The 19,602-nt window shown below is 47.0% G+C and overlaps 1 protein-coding gene and 1 long non-coding RNA gene across 2 annotated transcripts in view; one reads left to right on the plus strand and one right to left on the minus strand.

Annotated features, from left to right (window-relative positions):
- LOC120247029 overlaps positions 1 to 8,706 on the minus strand; it is a 154,506-nt gene extending 145,800 nt beyond the window's left edge. Inside the window, exons 1-2 of the long non-coding RNA XR_005532205.1 lie at positions 8,659 to 8,706; positions 7,799 to 7,921 (exon numbers count right to left, since the gene is read on the minus strand). This is a non-coding gene — a long non-coding RNA (uncharacterized LOC120247029). The remainder of the gene's footprint in view (positions 1 to 7,798; positions 7,922 to 8,658) is intronic.
- On the plus strand, positions 8,314 to 19,178 carry LOC120247028 (dehydrogenase/reductase SDR family member 4). Its single transcript, XM_039254734.1, has 8 exons — positions 8,314 to 8,499; positions 9,605 to 9,782; positions 13,854 to 13,955; positions 15,973 to 16,043; positions 16,142 to 16,193; positions 16,493 to 16,627; positions 17,046 to 17,101; positions 18,641 to 19,178. The coding sequence occupies exons 1-8, from the start codon at positions 8,369 to 8,371 to the stop codon at positions 18,753 to 18,755; spliced, it is 840 nt and encodes a 279-aa protein (XP_039110665.1). The 5' UTR covers positions 8,314 to 8,368; the 3' UTR covers positions 18,756 to 19,178.
- The last annotated feature ends 424 nt before the right edge of the window (positions 19,179 to 19,602 follow it).

A 19,602-nucleotide genomic window follows, 5' to 3' on the forward strand; every position in this document is an offset into this window, starting at 1 on the left:
CTGCCAGCTCAGAGCCTGGAGCCCGTTTCAGAGTCTGTGTCTCCCTCTCTCTGACCCTCCCCTGCTCACACTGTCTCTCTCTCTCTCTCCTAGAAATAAATAAAACATTAAAAAAAAAAAATTAAAAAAAAAAAAAGAAAACAGGGAGCTCCAGAATAGGACGTGCACTATTTGTGCTGACTTGAAACAGCCAAAGCCCACCCTGCAAGTTTCTACTACTGCCCCCCTCCATCAAATAAGTCAAACTGGCAGGAATTAATAGCTTCAGGAGACTAGCTTCAGAGTGCCCTGATGCTCTGGTTCTAGGGCAAAGACAGATCCTCTGGGAGAAGAACTCCTGTGGTTGCACTGGAAAGATTCTGAAGACATGTGAATGTGTGCTTCCAGCAGCCCTACACGCTATCTACCTTTAACTCATTGACCTGTGCCCTCTTGTTTATAGCTTGGCTAATTATAGCTTCTTGGAGATTCCAACCGAACACTGACTCTAGGGAAATAAGGAACCAGATGTTCTAAGAAGGTCAAGCTTGACCACACTAGAAATTAGTCTTCCCTGATGCTAGCCAGTCTGCTTAAGATCGTATCAAGAAAAATTAACTGGTGTACTGTTTACTGTTGCTTCCCCTGCATGTAGACCCTCATCACTTCCCAGAGCTTCCCCCTTTAAAAAACAAAAAAACAAAAAACCCTGTTTGGAGATGGTCTTTGGACATTAGTAGGCCATCTCCCCAGGTTACCCCCTTCCTAAATAAAGCAACCTTTCCTTTCCAACCAACACTCATCTCTAGAATATTGGCTTTCAAATGCCAAGCAGCCAAACTTAGGTTTTGGTAACAAAAGAGACTGCCAGTGAGTCCTCAGCAAAGCAAACGCCTGGTTGGAGTCAAGAGTCATAAGGGTTGAGTTGGAGTAATACCTGTGAAAGGAGAAGGGAGGAGGCAGGATTGAGGAAGAGGAGGAGCTGTTAGACCGCATGCAGATCTGACAACGTTGCCAGCCAAAAGGAAGCTCTAAGGCAAAGATGGCCTGTTAGAGGAGCCTCGTGTTAGGCAGAAATGGGAAGGTCATTTTCTGGTTCCCAGAAATGGCTGGGACCAGCCTGAGAAGGAGTTAACTGTCAGCTGAAGGCTGACAGCTAATCAAGCTCCCAGCAGCCAGCACGAGTGCTTTCTACAAAGAGGATCTGAACTGTTTTCTGCACCTCCACTTCTCCACGGGGACTGTCCCTGTGGGAGAAGAGGAGGAAACCACAATTTCAAAACAGGGCTAGGAATCTGATCGTGTCCATAAGGGACCCAAGAGGAAATTCTATTATACATCCCTTTTGCGGGACCTGTCCCTTTCTTTATATTGTAATCCGCACTACCCACAAGTCCTCAGTGAATTCCTTGGTGCAATGGAATCATGAGAAATGAAGGATAAGGCAGCTGGGGAAGTGTGGCCTTCCCCATCTTGTCCCTGTCGCCATGCCAGCACCTTAGCATCTACATGGAAACCACAAGAAAGCTATAATCCTGGAGTTCCCAGAAGTCACCAGCAGCAGAGAGCCCTGAAGCCCAGGATGAAGCCAACTGCTACTTGCAAATAGACTACGGAACACCCTCAACCATCGCCACCACCCGTTACCAAACACAGCAGCAGAAAGCAATCCTAGGCTTGAGGGGAAAAAAAAAAAAAAAACAATGCCTGCCTTATAAGAACCTTTTGCCCACTGCTGCAGAGTCTCTGAAAAGGACCTGTACAGAGACTGCATGCATGAAACGAAATGGTATTCATGAACAACTGCCTAAATACAGAGCAATCGGGGACAAAAACTGAAAAACCAGAAGTTGAATAAGCTATACAATAGAGTTATGAGATTCTAGATTAAGTCAATATCTCACAAAATTAATAAGCCATTGCATTTATACTTTTTGGGTTTTTTTCTTTAATGTAAGTTCTACATCCAACATGGGGCTTGAACTTACAACTGTGAGATCAAGAGTCACAGGCTCTATCAAGCAAATCAGATGGCCCAAGACATTGCATTTAAATAGGCACAGTCCGGGGCGCCTGGGCGGTTCGTGAGTTTGAGCCCCGCGTCGTGCTCTGTGCTGACAGCCAGCTCAGACACCCTGTTTCAGATTCTGTGTCTCCCTCTCTCTCTGACCCTCCCCTGTTCACGCTGTCTCTCTCTCTCAGAAATAAATAAAAAATTAAAAATAAATAAATAAATAGGCACAGACCAAGTCAGTCTCTGGCACCGACAGACACATTCATGGCTTTAGTTTGGGGGCTTGTTTTTTGTTTTACCTTTAAAAAAGAAAAAGGTAAATTAGTTGCCACATTTTTTTTTTCAATTTTTTTTTTTTTTAGTGTTTATTCTTGAGACAGAGAGACAGAACATGAGGTGGGGACGGGCAGAGAGAGGAGACACAGAACCTAAAACACGCTCCAGGCTCTTAGCTGCCGGCAGAGCCAGATGAGGGGCTCAAACTCACAAACTGCGAGATCATGACCTGAGCTGAAGTTGGACTTTTAACTGACTGAGCCACCCAGGCGCCCCCAACTTTCAAAAATCAAACAATTCATAGTAAACCCAGATTTCTACCTTCTGTTTAAAAAAATCCCAAGATCTGGCAACAATGGCTGATATCTTCAGTGGAAAACACGGGTGGAACCGAGTGTGCCTCAGGTCTGCAAGTTACAAGTCAGCAGTGTTACGGGTTTGTTTTTTTTTTACCTCAATACCCAGGATTCATCATCTCACTGCTTCAAAAAATGAAGAGGTGGACACAAAATGAGCAGTAGGCTAAAGTTTATCAAAGGAAAAGATTAGCAAGGAGGAATAGTAGGAAAGATGTCTTTACCGAGAAAGGACATTCGAAAGTGAATACCAGCTGACAATAGGCAAAGGTCTTTGTTTTATAAGGTTCTGATGGGCCCCTCCCCCCTCCCCTTCCCCCTTATTCCCTCTCAGGTTCTACCCTTACTGGCTGGATAACTCTAGGTGCTGGGTTGTCCATTCCTGATTGGCTCAACTCCATTGTATGAGGGGTGGTCTTTGGCCATACCCTTCCCAGTGGGTCACAGGTTTTCCAGTCTACTTAGTTTTAATCACTTTAATCAAGTCTTTTGTCAATCCCTAAAGGGAACCTGATTAGGTGGGGTCTGCTATATTCTTAAGAGGAACCATAAGCCTGAGGGGGTTTGCTGTTCAGACACTCCCAGCATTGTTCCAAAGTATGTGTTTTTCCCTACCCAGGGACCTCAGGTCCTAATCTTTCCCTCTCTGCCTACTGAATTCTACCTTTTCCTATTATAGCGGAACCCACCAATCTCTATGGGCTCCCAGCCACTGAGGCCAGGGTCTGTTGCCATTATTAATGAGTTTATGCCATCAACCAAGGTTTAAACCATTCTATGTACTATATACAAGGAGGTAAGACACCAGGTAAACTCACTTGAAAAACAAACCCATCAGATCTGGTCAAATCATTTTTAAGGTAATTTGACCTTGGCCATCAATTTAAAACATTTGACCCAAGGTACAAATGCATTTTGCACCAAACACAAAAAATATAGGCACCCGAGGTTGTATTATTTGAAACAGCAAACGACTGAAAGTGACTTAAATGTTCATCAGTAGGAGACTGGCTAAATAAATTATGGAATATCCACATAATGGAATACTGTACAGCTATTTTTAAAAGGGAGAGCGAGAATAAAGTAGATCTATTGTATACCACTCAGAACATTTTCTAAGAATGTATTTTAAGAAATGAAAGAAAGAAGGTAGAAAAAGGGAGAAAGGAAAGAAGCAAGTAATTTGAAGGAAATCATGTATACTGTTATTCCATTCACGGGAAACATTTTTAGGGGAAAAAATGCATGTAAATGGATAGAAACTTCTGGAAAGATACACAAGACCAAGAGCTATCTGGGGAGCAGGCAAAAGAAGCACAGAGAAGTTACTTGTTTACTTTCCACTCTAAAACCTCTGTCTCTTTTTAAAATCATGAACATGTGTTATTTTTATAATTTAAAGACTAGATATTTAATGATTAAAACAACAGTGCACTGGTGCTGAAAGTAAAATGCCAACACAGAGGAAATTAATTTCTATGAAATCTGTCATTCCCCAACCAAGTCAGAAAAACGAAGCATAGCTATTCAACATACACAGTGGGTCGGCTTGTCATGACTCACTGACTTCACATATGGAGATAAAAATGCCTACCTTACCAGATCAGAAATGGTCGATAAAGTGTATAAAAAGCACCAAACACTTGCCACGCTTACTAAGTATTCAGTAAAGGTTGTTGTTATCCCACAGCCCTCCCCTGCTGCCCAGTTCTGACTGTGTCAATGACCAATCAAAGATGATTGTTGCAAAATGCAAGATTTAAATTCCACCCCAGGTGGGGGCACCTGGGTGGCTTAGTCTGTTAAGCATCCAAGTTCAGCTCAGGTCATGATCTCACAGTTCAAGAGTTCCAGCTCTGCATCGGGCTCTCTGCTGACAGCTCAGAGTCTGGAGCCTGCTTTGGATTCTGTGTCTCTCCCTCACCCCGCCTCTCCCCTACTTGCACTCTGTCTATTCTGTCTTTCTCTCTCTCAAAAATAAATAAACGTTAAAAAATGTATCCCAAAAAAATTCCATCTCAGGTGAATGTCAGCCCTTGAGGAAGATCAGAGTATACTCCTCAATAATGAGGGCACTTCCTCAGGATCTACACATGGTACTGAGGGAGTTTTAGAGTGATGGGAGGCTTGGAGCAGCTGACCAAGAAAGAATTCTTTTCGTACCTTTGGTACCAAAAAGGTGATTTATTAAAGCAAGGGGGACAGGACCCAAGCGCAGAAAGAGCCACACTGGGGTTGTGAAGAGTGACTGGCTATATACTATGGAGTTGGGGGTGGTAAAGGCAAAAGTGAGGCCTCTAGAAGGCCTTTCAAATGCTAAAGAAGACTCCTGAAATACTAGAGGCCTAGCTATTGTCAAGCTAAGATTGTTTTCCCTCTAACAAGACATTACTCTGTATTTGCCTCAAGTGTTTGTCAATGGGCTGCAGGCTGTAAGGAAATTTAGTTTTATTCTGCCATTTCCTTTTGCCTTTGTTCCCCACATCACTACTGGGGCTCCAGGAAGCTGAGTCTATATTGATGAGGGAGCATAAGGCAGGCTGAAGGCAAAGTACAAGCTAGCATTCCGACCCCCCCCCACACACACACCCCTCCAGATGGGATACACGTGACAATTCCTCAGGCACTCCTGGCTGCCCAAGAACGAAGGAAAGGACAGAAAACAGATGATTAAACTAGGAGTCTCTATCAGTTTACAAATATCTTAGGACAATTATTTAAAAAGGGGGGGGCAATCTTATCAATAGCCTAAAGTCCAGGAACTCCCTACTGTCTTAATGTTAATGCTCTGCTAGAGGGAAAAACAACCTTAGCTTGACTACAGCTAGACCTCCATTAATCTGTGAGTCTTCAGCATATGAAAAGCTCTTTGGAGACGGTCCCTTTTGACTCTACCTCCCCCAAGTCTATTGTATATAACCAGTCATTCTTCACAACCCCAATGCAGCTGTTTCTGCCCGCAGGTCCTGTCCCCATGCTTTAATAAACTCACCTTTTTTGTACCAGCGACGTCTTCAAGAATTTTTTCTTGGCCATCATTACCCCAAAACCCCATCAATAGGTCCTGGAGATTAGGCTATTGATAAAATCACTTTTTTCTTGTAATTTACTAAGGTATTTGTAAACTGATGGAGATTCCTGTCCTGTATGACTGTGATCTCTTATCAGTTAACCATTTGTTTTCTCCTTTCCTTTGTTCTTGGGCAGCCAGAGGTGCCTGAGGAATAGCACACAAATCCCACTGGGGATGGGGCCTCACTTTGCCCTCAGCTTGCCTTTTGCTCCCTCATCAGTACCACCTCCATACATACAAAAGCAATCCCATTGCCTATTAATGCTCCCCATTCAAAGAGACTCCTACACACGCATGTTTTTCCCCCAAAGATTTCCTGCCCCCATCTCCAACAAATCAACTTGATGAAGAGTAGCAGCTGGAGACTCCCACACTCCTTACCTTCCCTCTACCCTTTTCTGTTCACAGATCCTCTCCCTAATCTCCCTGTGCTCTTCCAAAAGAAATGGTGCCAGAGGCCATATATCAACCCTGCCCAGACAAGGAGGGGTCATGTGATGTTCACCAAGTTGCCAGGCCAGAATTATCCCCTTTCAGGACCCTTTGCTCTTTGAGGTATGGTCTCCCTCATCTTCTCCCCAACCTCAGCCCCTGCATCTGACTGCCCACCAATGAGCAGGAGGTGGAGAGAGATCAGATATGCCCTGAAGGCCTATCCCTTTGAACCCAAAGCCCTGAGAACCCCAAGCCCTGAGAACCCCTGCTCCAATCTTCCTATATAGCCCCCCCACACACAGGCCCACCGGTGGAGAGCACTGGGAAGGGTTCCCACAGTGCATTAGCTCTGAACAGGGGAGGAGGAAGAGGAGTGTCATGCTATCCAGCCTCTGTTGTCAATAATTCATGAGGTTCAGACTGAGGGGCACCAGTCGGAGAGTCAGTTTTCCCCGGATGCGGGGAAAATTAGACGTAAGCTCTCTTATCTCATCAGGATATGCTGAGTACCAAAGCTGAGTACTGCAGCTGTAGCTTCTTGGTTGAGGAATATACTATAAATCCAGTGCGTGCCTGATAGATCACTCACTACCCATACATCCCCTTCTGAATGCTGAAATCCGTTTTTAGCTTCTTTGCAGAACTACACATATACGATGCGAATCTCTAGCAAGCATGAATTCTATTAAACAGCGCTCCCCAGCATTTCACAGACCAGGATTCTCTCTCTGCGAATTGTAAAGACTGACACAGAGTTGCCAAACTGGTGATTTTACCAGCTAACTATATTTTTTTCAACTTAGCCATCTGCTTTCATCAACTTTTCTTAACAAAAAGACTGCCACACACACACCCCAAAAAGGAGTAAAATAAAGAACTATTAAATTAAATTAGCTTTATGAAACTCACTACATTGTCTTTACTCGTCTCAGTTTACCTTGAACGAGTGAAAACTTTGCCACAGATCAGCACCGCTTCTCAGCCTGGCCATTTTGGAGGCCACTGGGTTAAACCAATGCAGATACTAACACTTGGGTCTGTTGGGGCCTTTCTACAGTATCCCACAAGCCATACAGATTTATTAATTCTCCCAGACACCCAGAAGGGAGATCATTTCAGCCTGCTCGGCAGAAGTGTACAGTGAAGTCTTGGACGCAGAATTTATAGCTAGAGAGGATTTTATTCATCATCTCCTCCAGCATCTTCTGTTTACAGATAAAGAGCCTGGCCTGTAGCAACAGTAATACTTACTCTACGGTGGCAAAAATTACTATGTGTTTAGTAGTTTCTAGTTTATAAAGTGCTTTTACATTCGATAAATATTTATTGAACTAGGATGGAGGCTAAGACCTGGGGACATGGTGATTACGGAGAACTGAGTACTCCTGAGTTTGTATTTCCACCACTGGCTGGGAGATCTTCTCACTTCTTGCTACCACTTAGGCCCTGTACAGTGGGACGGTCCTCTTGGGGTAGAGGGTATGAGAAGTCCTGTCCAGTCAGAATCTTCTTCCCTGCCTGCTGGTTACCATAGTGGATCAGAGTCCGCCCTCCAGGATTGTGAAGATGGAGGAGATCCTGAGCCAGTGTGTAGTGCCAGACCTAGCTACTCCTCCCCATCACATCTGTCTCCCAGGCTCTTCTACCCTCATCGGAGACCCTCACCTGGTGACTCTGCGAGGACCACAGGCTTCACTTCCATGGGCAATTTCAAAGCATTTGCCCTCTTCTGAGTTATCACATACGTAGACCCAGACTTTCTTGGAGTAGGAGGTCCATCTTGAAGTTCTGGGAGGGAAAAGCAATCAACTCAAAGCTCTCCCCATCACCCCGACAAATAAGAGGGTCAAGCAGATTGGGGGGGAGGGGCTTTGCCAAGGGCGGGTAAGTCTGTGGGTTCCCGCAAAAGAGCCGGCCCTAGAGGAAACCCTGACAGCCCTGGCAGACAGCACTGTTCTACTTCCGCCGAGGACGGCCGTGCGCCAGCAGGGGGCGCCAGCGGCCACAGCCGGCTCCTGGTGTGAGGAGCCCGTGTGGTGCAAGACTTGCGGTCCAGCCCCAGGGCTGGGGGGAGGAGGGCCAGGCGGGGAGCAAGGAGACGAACGGGGCGGAGAGGGGGGCGGGGAACGGGGCGGAGAGGGGGGCGGGGAGCGGGGCGGGGAGCGGGGCCGGGAGGCGGCCCACTAAGGGTCACCTATACTGGGCGGCGCGGAGCCCTGCAAGGTCCGGGCAGCCATGCAGAAGGCCGTGCTGCTGCTGAACTGCTGCACGCGGGCGTGGAAGTCTGTGCGGATGGCCAGCTCAGGGATGGCACGCCGGGACCCGCTCGCCAATAAGGTGGCCCTAGTAACGGCCTCCACCGACGGGTGAGTGCCCGGGCCGGAGTCTCTGAGATCTCCCCCCACCGCTATCTGGAAACAAGTACTGTACTCTTGACCTTTGCTTTCCGGCTCGAGTCCTCGGGCCTCACTCCCGAGAAAAGTCTGCCCCAAAAGAAAACCACGTGGTCGGCCTTGCAGCCTCACCGAATCCTCTTGCCTTGCCTCCACTCCTGCCAGTCTCCTGCCATTGCTGCCTCTGGCTCGACTGCGCCACCTCAGTACTGCCTCCATAAATCCAGGCTCTCAGTCACTCCGGGCTGCCCCAATCAAACGGCCCCACCTAGAGTCCGGGAAGACCAAACACCAGAAATCCTAGATAGTGCAGATTTCAAAAATCGTGTCCCTCCGCCTCCATCGCCTATGGAAATGTTCCAGACTCCCCGTTTGGTGCCCGTTACCTGAACGGGACAAAGACCCGTGTGTTCAGGTTTTTGTTTAGCTCAGTACATTTTGCCCTTTCCCAACCTGTTTCTCACCCACCACTCTTGTCTATCCCTGTTTCTCATCCCCACAGGACTTTGCTAGATGCCAGCAAATCCAAAATGCGATGTATGCGAAATGCTAATAGCCTACAACTGCAAAACGTGTAACCCTTACTCCCAGAGGAGTATTATAAAAAATTTACGTTTTTTAGAGACCCATCCTTTCACATACACCCCAAAACATAATTAACGACAGAATTTTGAGATGATCCAGACTAGTAAGGAAGGTATCTGGAGGCCAGGGGAGATCTAATGAGACCCTCCAATCATGGAAGTGGCTGTTACTACACCCCTAGCTCATTTCTAACCTTTCAGTCTTTACAGGGTATGGGGACATCCTGTGGGGGTGCCTGTGGAAGGTCGTGTCAGTTCCTAGGAACATAGCCTGATCACCAAACCATAGGAAAAATAAATGAGTGCTAAAAAACATGTGAAGCAGGTCCATCTGTATGGTAATGGTTGTGTGGTTAGCCTTCTTACATATAAGGTAGACAGCAGGTCATACAGATGGAGAGCTGGAATTCAAACCCAGGCATTCTGACTCCAGAGCTCATCTCTCAACCATTCCCCCACCACTGGCATTGACCGCCATTACTCTCTGCCGGTAGGATCGGCTTCGCCATCGCCCGACGCCTGGCCCAGGACGGGGCCCACGTGGTGGTCAGCAGCCGGAAGCAGCAGAACGTGGACCGCGCAGTGGCGGCGCTGCAAGCGGAGGGGCTGAGCGTGGTGGGCACCGTGTGCCACGTGGGAAAGGCCAAGGACCGGGAGCAGCTGGTGGCCATGGTGAGTGGCAAGGGTATGGGCACAGAGCCAGGAGGTGACAGAAAGGAGCCAGTCTAATCCTTCCCTGCCTTCCTACACAACAGTGGCGTGATCCAGGCCCACATTATTGACTAAAACATAACCATGCATTAAGCACCAATCCACCAGCACATTTTTGTGTGCCTTTCTATTGCATCTCTGAGAATCATCCCATCCCAGTCAGAGAATCAAAAACCACTCTAATGCTTCAATCCTGCATCATCCCTTTGGTCCCCAGAAAACAAGCTGGTCCTGGTTCTCCAGTAGTTTCCAATCTAATTGGGCAGATGAGAAGGGTGTATACAATCACAAAATAGATGTTTCCACCCATGGGCTAATAATCGATCCACCGTTCTTTAGTTTATAGATTCAAGTGCCTCCTCTAGGAGGAACCCTCACCATGTTTCAGCCACCTGCTGTGTGCCATTCACTTTGCTCAGAGCCTTCATGGGTTATCTGACAACAACCCAAGCAAGGCAAGGACTATTCTCCCTGTTTGGAACATTCAGAACTTCGTGCTCCGACATCCCAAGGTCCCACAGCCAGTTAGGAAGAGCTGTAAGTCACCTGCCAAGCTGACTGTAGACCACCAGGCATTTCTCCATTAGCATCAGGTCAGCCCTTTGGTGCACAGTTGGGACTTTAGTCTCAAAGAAAGTTTCTAAAGGGCCCCTGAGTGGCTCAGCCGATTGAGCGTAGGATCTTGGTATCAGCTCAGATCATGATCTCAGGCTCATGATCTCAGATCATGCCTCTGGCTCCTGGCTGACAGCACACAGAGTCTGCTTAGGATTCTCTCACTCTCCCTTCCTCTCTGCCTCTCTTGCTCACAGGTGCTCTCTTTCTCTCAAAATAAATAAACAGACTTGGGGGGAAAAAAAGGAAAAAGAAAGAGTCTAAGCCAGTGTCAGAGTTGGTACTTGGCACCAGCCTCCCAGCTACCCAAGAAAATAGGAATATCTGGCAAACGAGGCCACTCTTCCCTCAGGCTCAGGGCACATGCTCTATTCCCTAGAGAAGGGAGAATCTACCCTAGATGGATAGTATAGAATTGTGTGAACAGATTAGAATGCTGGAAGAAATAATTTGATGATCTTAGATGAAGGGTACCTTAAACAATGTAAACCGTGGTATGATAGACCGTATAAAGTCATTCCATTTTTAAGGAACCATTTGGCAGATACTCGAAAGAGCACTGGAGAGAGCCAAATGTGTGTCCAAGAGAGTCACCTTTCCTGGCATAGGCTGCTGGACAGAGACCGAAATTGGGACCTTGATCCCGAGGGGGAAGGGAGCCATCTAGGATCCTGGGCCAATTGCTGACTGGCCATATGAAATGTGCATGGCAACTTCATGCCTAAATCCTGTCGGGGAAACAGCCTCTCACCCTGACCAGGTCCACTGAACCAGTCGTACAGCCCGGGCTCAGAGGGGGACTTGAGCTAGACCTCGAGGAGGGGGCGAGACCAGACAGACGGAGTAGGGACAGGGTTCCAAATGACCCTGCGACATGAGCAGCCAGCCAAGGAGGGACTGAAAGGGAGAGGGAGCCCTGTGAATCCACAGCAGAGAGCACAGGCTCGGGAGTGCTGGTGGAAGGACAAAGGACAAGGCCTCCATAGCCTGTCAAAGGAGCTTGGATGTGCTTGGAGGAAATAAGAAGCCACGTGAGGTTTTGAGCAAGATGAAAATGGTTGTATTTTAAAAGGATAGTCTGGCACTGGTAAGAGGATATATCAGAGTAGAAGAGACTCTGAGCTAAGGATGTTAGCAAGGAAGCTATTTCTGTCGTTCAGGTCCAGAGCAGCAGCAGCAGTGGGACCAGAAAGGATATGCCCAAGAGACATTTAGTGGGAACCAACCAAGATTTTTTTTTTTTCTTCCTAACCCAGTGTCAAGAAATGGGAAATAGTCAGGATGAGTCAAAAACAATTCTCAGGTAATTCTGTATGGCCAGTGTCAGGGCGGAGAACAGCAGGATAGGGTACTTATTAGCAATCTGAGATGGGATCTGCCTGTTAATAATTGTTATCCTGCAATGGGATAAGCTGCTCCCTTAAGGATGGTTACTGTCCAGCAGCTTCCAAATCTGCACTGTGAAGTTTCTCAAAGGGGTGGGGAGCAGAAACCAGAACGGCTGCTTCTCTGTTTTTTTTCCAAAAAATGTATCTATCAGAAAACAGCACCCAGCTCCTAAGCACTTTAGTATAGTGATCACACAATTTAGAGCAGGCTTATGAGACACCTGGGTAGTCATGGTGCCTTTCTCATTAATCTTCAGCGATTCTCTGTCTGTTTGGTCAAAACCTAGACTTCTCCCCTCCCCGAGCTGCTAGGCTCCCCACCCCCAACATCCCTTTCTAGCTTAGTCTGCACTTTGCTCATCCAAAGTCCATAGGCGAGACCTACACAGAGCCAAGGCAGGTGGCTGGGGCTTTGTGCTGGGACACCAAAAGTTACAGGGCACCAGACAGCATTAACACTGGTTTTAAAAGCTCAGGTGATTTTAAATTCTGTTGAATTTACATGTTGACAGCCCAAGTATTCCTTCAGCAGTGTGGAAGCAACTGAGCTTAGCACCTAGTTAGCAAGAATAATTAGTTAAAACGGGAGCTAGCAGATGGTACACATTGTTAATAACACCCCTCTGTGTGCCAAATCATGAAGCACAAAGTTGATTGAGGGCCCATTTAGTTAGTGCTGCTCACCCAAGGCATCAGAATTGCCCGTTCTGGGCAAGTGCCTCCCCTGGTTTCAGAGTCACGTATTGTTGGCGGATTCTGTTTGGCCACTCGTTACTCTGGCACATTCCTTCGCCACCTACTTACAATTTATTAGCGAGGTGAGATGTTGCCTTTCTTGGCTTTCCCTGTTTAAATCTCAGTTTCTGCCTTGAATCTTCCATGCCTCCAAGCCCAAAAAAAAAAAAAAAAAAAAAAAGGAGAGGAGAGAAAAAGACATCATAACCTAGTGTGAAACTGCTTTAAGCCCAAGCTGGTGCCTTCCCCACCGTGGCTCCTCCTGGGTAGCCAGTTTCATAGAGACCCCAACTCACTTTCAGAGGACGCTTATGAACTATCTCTGTGGTAGAAGGGAGGCCGACCCCAGATCTGTCCCCACTAACTAGCTTGGTGCCCTGAGCAGATCACTTGGCCTCTCCCAAAGCCCCAGGGAGCCGGCCTCCTGTTCCTGGCCAGCCCTCTTATGTCATTACTGAGAACTTCACTTCCCTAGACTTCAGTTCCATCGCCTTCACCATGAGGAATTGGGCTCTCTAAAGGCCCCTCCCAGGGTGACTTTCTGTTGGTCTGTTTAAAACCGTCTCTCCATTCAAGTAGGTGTGGACAGGTTGAGTTTGAGATAATGGTAACTCAGTCAAGAAGAACTGGACAGTACAGGCAGAGAAGGACAAATACCATATGTTTGCACGTATAGGAGGATTAGGAGGAACTTAATGGAGGACCATGGGGGAGAAGAAGGGGTAAATAGTGGGGGAGAGGGAGAGAGGCAAACCATGAGAGATTCTTGAATGCTAAGAACAAACTGAGGACTGATGGGTGTGGGGGGCGGAGGGGAGATGGGCATGGAGGAGGGCACTTGTGGGGATGAGCACTGGGTGTTATATGGAAACCAACTTGACAATAAACTATTTGTAAAAAAAAAAAAAAAAGAAGAAGAAGAAGAACTGGACAGTAAACTGGAGAAATGGAGCTGGGACTGGGTGTGAAACGGGGAAGCATCTAGAAATGGATTTTGAGGTGTGACTGAAGAAGTCCTGAGCATTGAGGAGCTCCCCAAAGGGAAAGTGTGAAGGGTAAAAGATCAGCAACAGCCCTAGAAGTGGAGGCAGGAAGAAAAGACTGCAAAAGAAACGAGACAACCTGAAACATTTAGCAGCAGAGCTTAGGGTAGCTTGGGAGAGAAATGTCTCAAGAAAGAGAGACATCATTTTAACATCATTTTGTTCCTAAGAAGGAATTCTTCATCAGCATTGATAAATGCACCTCCCTTACTGACCTGCAGTCCTAATTCAGACCTTACTCTTCCTTCTAGGCTGTGAACCTCCATGGGGGCATTGACATCCTGGTCTCCAATGCCGCCGTCAACCCTTTCTTTGGAAACATAATGGACGTCACCGAGGAGATATGGGACAAGGTGAGGGGATTAAAGGAGCAGGGGACAGGCCTCAGAAAACAGCTAGAACAAACCCGGGCTGCTTTTAGAACTCATTTGTCAAGTGCAGTGTAAATGTGAGGAATCCTTGCGATTTGCACACACCTGGAGTGCACCTGGTAAAGGGCAAGTGGGGGGTGGCTTCCTCTATCCTTACCCTTCTTTCATTTCTGCTTCTCCCCAGTTTTGGGCTTCCATTTGCTCTTTGCTAGTCTTGTGCTTCATTCCCCAGCTCTCTCCCCCCACATGCTTATCCAGGCTCTTCCTGGTTTATTTCCAGCAGAGAGATGGCAACTGTATGCCAGCTAATACCCCTAAACTTACCCACACCCCATCCCCTTTTCAGCAGCTGAAAAAGAACGATTTCTCATTAGCCGGAAAACTTTAATAGCTGCTAGTTAAGTGAAATATCCATTCTGACGAAATGACCTAAGTTACCGCTTTATAACTTACAATCTTTGAAAAAGACCTGTGCCCTTTTCTTCTTAACTGCAATGTCAAGAAAATCTGAGATCCAGATGTCTAAATTCAAGTGTGGAATAATGGTTTTAATGTCAGCGTGTATAATTATATTTGTGATCTATTTCACACACCTACAGTTTTTAATTATAAAGCCTTAATTAAAATATTTGTCTTTGTTTACTAAGGTTAATATTCGCACATGATTTGGAAATGCTAAATTTTTTATGATCGCCCATGGTTTTGCTTTTTCCTCTGATGTCATCAACAATTTCTCAACACTGAAGTTTAAGGATACTAAAATATTATAGTTTGTTTATCAGGGTTTCGCAGACATAAAGACCAAAGTGCCAAATGCTCTTCAGTGAGTCAGTTCCTGATTGATATTCTTTTAAGTCGAGAAACATCTTTCATGAGCAGTCTGAATAAAGACCACATGAAAATCAGTTTTAAACCAAGTAATTTTTCTTTTTAATTTGCATTTTTTAAAATGTCACAGCACATCAAATATAAATTCAGTGGTTGATCCTTGATTAAACTCTGGATTTTTTTTTTTTAAATAAGGACATGTGGGGAGACAATTGGGGAAATTTTATTATGGACAGCGTATTAGGTAAAGTCACTACTACCAATGTTAAATTTCTTGGTGTGATAATGGATGGTGGTATGTAAGAACGTCCTTATTTGGGAAAAAATGCTAAAGGTTTTACTGATAGAGCATTGTGATGGCTGTAACTTATCTTCAGTGGTTCAGGGGGAAAGAAACTATACAGATACACAGATAGGACAAATGGGGCAAAATGTGAACAATTGGTAAACCTAGGTAAAGGCTACCTTCTGGATATTCATTGTATTTCTATTTCAACTTTTCTGTAAGATTAAAATTTTCAAAATAAGAAGTCAGCATGGGGGGCATAGGAGGGGACTATCCCAGGAGTGCCTAGAACAATGTAAATGAGGGTCATGCATTTGTTTCAAAATACAGATGCAGGGTTTTGACTGTAGACTGTGCTCTGGCTCCTATAAAAGTGTCTCCTCCTGATCCCACTTTCCAATGCTTATCCAGCCAGATAGTCCATCCTGGAAGGCCAAAAGCATCTCACTCCTTAAGCTCAGAAGCCAGGGAAATGCTGGAACAATCCCAAGTGCCCAAGGTCAGGCCACATTTTCTCTGAGCAGCATGGCCCGCTCTGGGGTAGGTCCAGTAAGCCAACGCAATTCCGAGTTCTCCCTGGTTGGAAGAAACACAGCAAATCCAGCCCAAATCCAAAGCAGCCCTGCTAATAGAAGCCAAATCATACCTGGCGGGTTAGGAAACAAGATGAACCAGGTTCCTTTCCTTCTCACCAGAACCTAATGTGTCATTCTCTAGCTGAATTAGCTGGTGGAAGGTGCTTCTCCCTGGGCCTTGGCCTCTGCACTTGTAAGGCCCAATTAAACCATCTGAGATCTGCACCAGGCCCAACAGACAGTAAGTCCTCATCGCCCTGCCTTCTCCAGCTCTTCCCTCATGCTCTTTCTCCTTCTCTCTCCATTTCAGATTCTGGACATTAACTTGAAGGCCACAGCCCTCCTGACAAAGGCAGTGGTGCCAGAGATGGAGAAACGAGGGTACAAGACAGTTAGAGGGAGTGTGGATGTGATGGACCTCACATGGGCTAAGGGCCAGGGTTCCCATTGGGAAGAGGGTCATTCTCTTCTTTTTCCAGAGGCGGCTCCGTGGTGATTGTGGCCTCCATAGGAGCCTACATCCCGTTTCCTGTAAGATCCCCTTCTTTGCCAATCCCATCCCTCCCTACATCCTGCATGTGTCCACTCCCCCAGTCACCCTAATTAGCATGTGTCCCCTTTTGGAGTCACATCCCCAAGCCCCCTCCCACAAAATAGATGCCTTACCTCCACAAATCCTAACCTAGGGGAGGTGTAGCCACAAGAGTTTTCTAGCTGGGGACCCTCCCTTATGGGAGATGCCCTATTATCTACTGCCCTTGGTTCTGTCTTACGATAAGAACCAAGAATGAACTGGAAAAAAGACACTAATGCACCGTCTCCTTCCCCAGGGCCTGGGTCCCTACAATGTTAGTAAAACAGCCTTGCTAGGCCTCACCAAGAACCTGGCCAGAGAGCTGGTCCAAAGGAACATCAGGGTGAACTGTCTGGCACCGGGACTCATCAAGACTAACTTCAGCCATATGGTGAGGACCCCGGGGACCCTGAGGGGCATCTTCCTAAATGGGGAAGCCCAGCACTTTCTGCCCCCATCCCTGCACTTTTTGACACCCCCCCCAATACCAGCCATCTGTCCAGATCAGACCCCACATGCACTTTTCTTGAGGTGTGAGGTAGAGACAGGAATTCAGACTCTGCTCACACAGTTTCGTTTTTCCATAAGCGGATGAGAACCAGGGACACCCAGCAACAACCTCACTAGCACCTGACAAGAATGGAAGAGAGGAGGGTGGAGGGGAACGACTTGGAACTGAGGAGGGCTAGGAAGTACGTGGGGCTTTTCTCCAGCCTTCCTCTCAGCTGATGTGAGGGTGGCACTTTCTCCCCTCCCTGTCGCTCTGTCGGCTCTTCTGCCACATAAAGAGATGTCCCTTTTTCCTGCAGTTGTGGATGGACAAGGAAAGGGAAGAGAGCATAAAAGAAACCATGCAGATAAGAAGGTAAGGCTGTCACAGGGGAGGGTTAGGAAGAACAAAGACAAAAGGTCTGGTCCCTCGCACAGCCCACAGCTCGCTGTCTTTTGGTCCCACAGACAACATGAGCATGCTCTCTTCTGTGGCAAACACAGACTTCCCAAGTGCATGAACACTGTGTCACCATGGTGGCATGTGCTAGGGGTCCACCTGCATTGCAAAAGCCAAACACAGAGGCGTCCAGGTTTCAGCAGAGCACCGTTCTGGGAGAAGCCCTGACTCTTCTCTCCACCTGGGTGTTACCTCCATCTCTGGGCATGCCTAGCATCCAGGGACCAAGACCAAGACCAAAACTCTGCTTTTTTAATTTCTCTTGAATAAAAAGCCATGTTTCCAGAGCTCAGGTTGATGATCCTACAATCCAAATAAGAGGAATGAAGAGCTTTACCAAGTCCCAAAACTCCCCTTGCTAAGAAAACTTAACCTCGTCCCCCCAGGGCTGGCCAAACCGTTCAGGCACCTTTATCTGGTTCCTTTTCCTCTAACGTCCCTGCCTCTCCCCAGCTTGTGGCTTCTGGAAACTCTGTTCTCTTTAGCTTCTCCATCTTGTCCCCTCAAGGACACATGCCAGCAAGGCCTACTCTTCACTGGTCCAGACATCCCAGACCCCCTCAGGTGCACCCAGAGCTGTTCTGATATCAGGCATGAGGTGCACACCTAGTTCACAACTCACTAACACGTCATGGCATTGTCATCCTGAAGGCCCGTGAATGTCTGCATCCATGCTTCTTGATCTTGGATGGGTGTTAGAATCAGCTGGGCACTTGTGAAACTACAAGTGCTCAGGCTCCACTCCCAGAGATTCTTTTTTCATTGGTCAAATATAGGACCTAGGCTTTTTTTTTTTTTTTTTTTTCTTGAGAGGCCAGGGTGGGGAGGAAGTTAAACCTCCTAGATGATTACAGTGTGCAGCTATGATGGAGAACCACTAATCCAGGCCTTCTAGGTTTGAGGTACTCACTCTACCCCCACCTCTAGAGCATTCTACGGCTAGGTTAAGGTGTTCCCTGACTATGCAGTCACTGATACAAGCACTGAGAATTAGCACATTCTCACAAAATGAACCTGACTTTAAGGGACAAAAACAGATTTCCTGAAAAAGTTGTCTGAATGGAAGCAATATAAATGGAATCATTTGAAACAAACAATTTACTGTCTCGCAGACTACCTGACACTTGAATAGTATACACACATGTGAAACAAATAAAATAGCTGCTCACCGGTTTGTCAGTATGACTTTGGAATCCTGGTTCTCCAAAACACAAAGTGTCTCTGTATTATTTGAATATAATGTGTGGTGGTTTTTGCAGTGTGCGGTACTTATGCAGTATTTATTATGACAGCTTATCTTCACAGTAACCCTTTTTGATTGACAAGAAGCTTATACACTGGTCCTAATAAGTCATCTGATACTTTTTGATTATGCAAATTCATTCCCTGTGGGCCAGGTCAGGGGGTCTGGCCTGTTTGATATTTACTCTCTTCCTTGTTTCTCCTATTCCTCAGGATAGGCAAGCCAGATGAGTGTGCAGGCATCGTGTCTTTCCTGTGCTCTGAAGACGCCAGCTACATCACCGGGGAGACAGTGGTAGTGGGTGGAGGGACCCCATCCCGCCTCTGAGGACCTGGAGAGAACTCACCAGGCCAGAGATTGGGCTCCAACTCCTGAGTACTATTCCAGCACTCATCAGTTAGCCTTTCCCACCTCCAATACACTGTTCCCAACGTGTAATACACTGTTCACCTTACACCCTACCCCACCCTCAAAATCAATCCTGCCCTGTGAAAAGATCCAGCCTTCCCTCTGGTCAATGTGTGCTCTTATGAGGATTCCCTCTGTTGCTGTAGATGAAGACTTGCCCTGAGAACATAGGGCAGGCCTGCTGAGAAAGCTGAGTCTACCTTGGCAAAAACTAACATTTTTTTTTTCCTGGGCATGGGGGAATTTGAGGGAGATGGGATTCAAGGGACCTGAGTGGAAAGAGCAGTTGGAAAAATCAACAACTTGTAAAGGGAGGTCCAAATAAAAAGCAGTTGGTTGTAATGCTTTGAGTCGGTGTGTTCATTTGTCTTTGTGGTAGCCAAGCAGAGATTCTGAGTGAACTACATCCCTGCATCCCCCTAATTCTCCTCCCTGTCGCCAAGACCTAAGCGTGATGCTCAGGGGTGGATGTGTCTGCAGAACTGCCAGCTGGAAGGAGGTGGCACGGGAACTCCCGGGTGATACTCTCGGCCTCACACCCGTGAGGATGGTGCCAAGGACGCTGCAGGGATCCCCGAGGCTGGGCAAGCTGGAGGAAGGATGAACACCCCCAGATCCTCTCCTGGCATCGCCCTTGGCCCTGAGTTCCCTTGCGGGTCAGCAAGTACGAGCTGGACGCATCCCGAGCAGTAGGGCAAAAGGGAGGGGCATTGCAAGGATGACTCGTGGAGGGGTACCCAGGCCCACAAACAAAAGAAACGGGTTC

This window comes from Hyaena hyaena, unplaced genomic scaffold (assembly GCF_003009895.1).
Source record: "Hyaena hyaena isolate Hyena2069 unplaced genomic scaffold, ASM300989v1 scaffold_497, whole genome shotgun sequence".
NCBI lineage: Eukaryota > Metazoa > Chordata > Mammalia > Carnivora > Hyaenidae > Hyaena > Hyaena hyaena.

Coding starts and splice junctions, on each gene's coding strand:
- LOC120247028 (XM_039254734.1), top strand. CDS start 8,369: ATGCAGAAGGCCGTGCTGCTGCTGAACTGCTGCACGCGGGCGTGGAAG. Junction 16,044..16,141: donor CCAGAGATGGAGAAACGAGG/GTACAAGACAGT, acceptor TTCTTTTTCCAG/AGGCGGCTCCGTGGTGATTG. Junction 16,194..16,492: donor GAGCCTACATCCCGTTTCCT/GTAAGATCCCCT, acceptor CTCCTTCCCCAG/GGCCTGGGTCCCTACAATGT.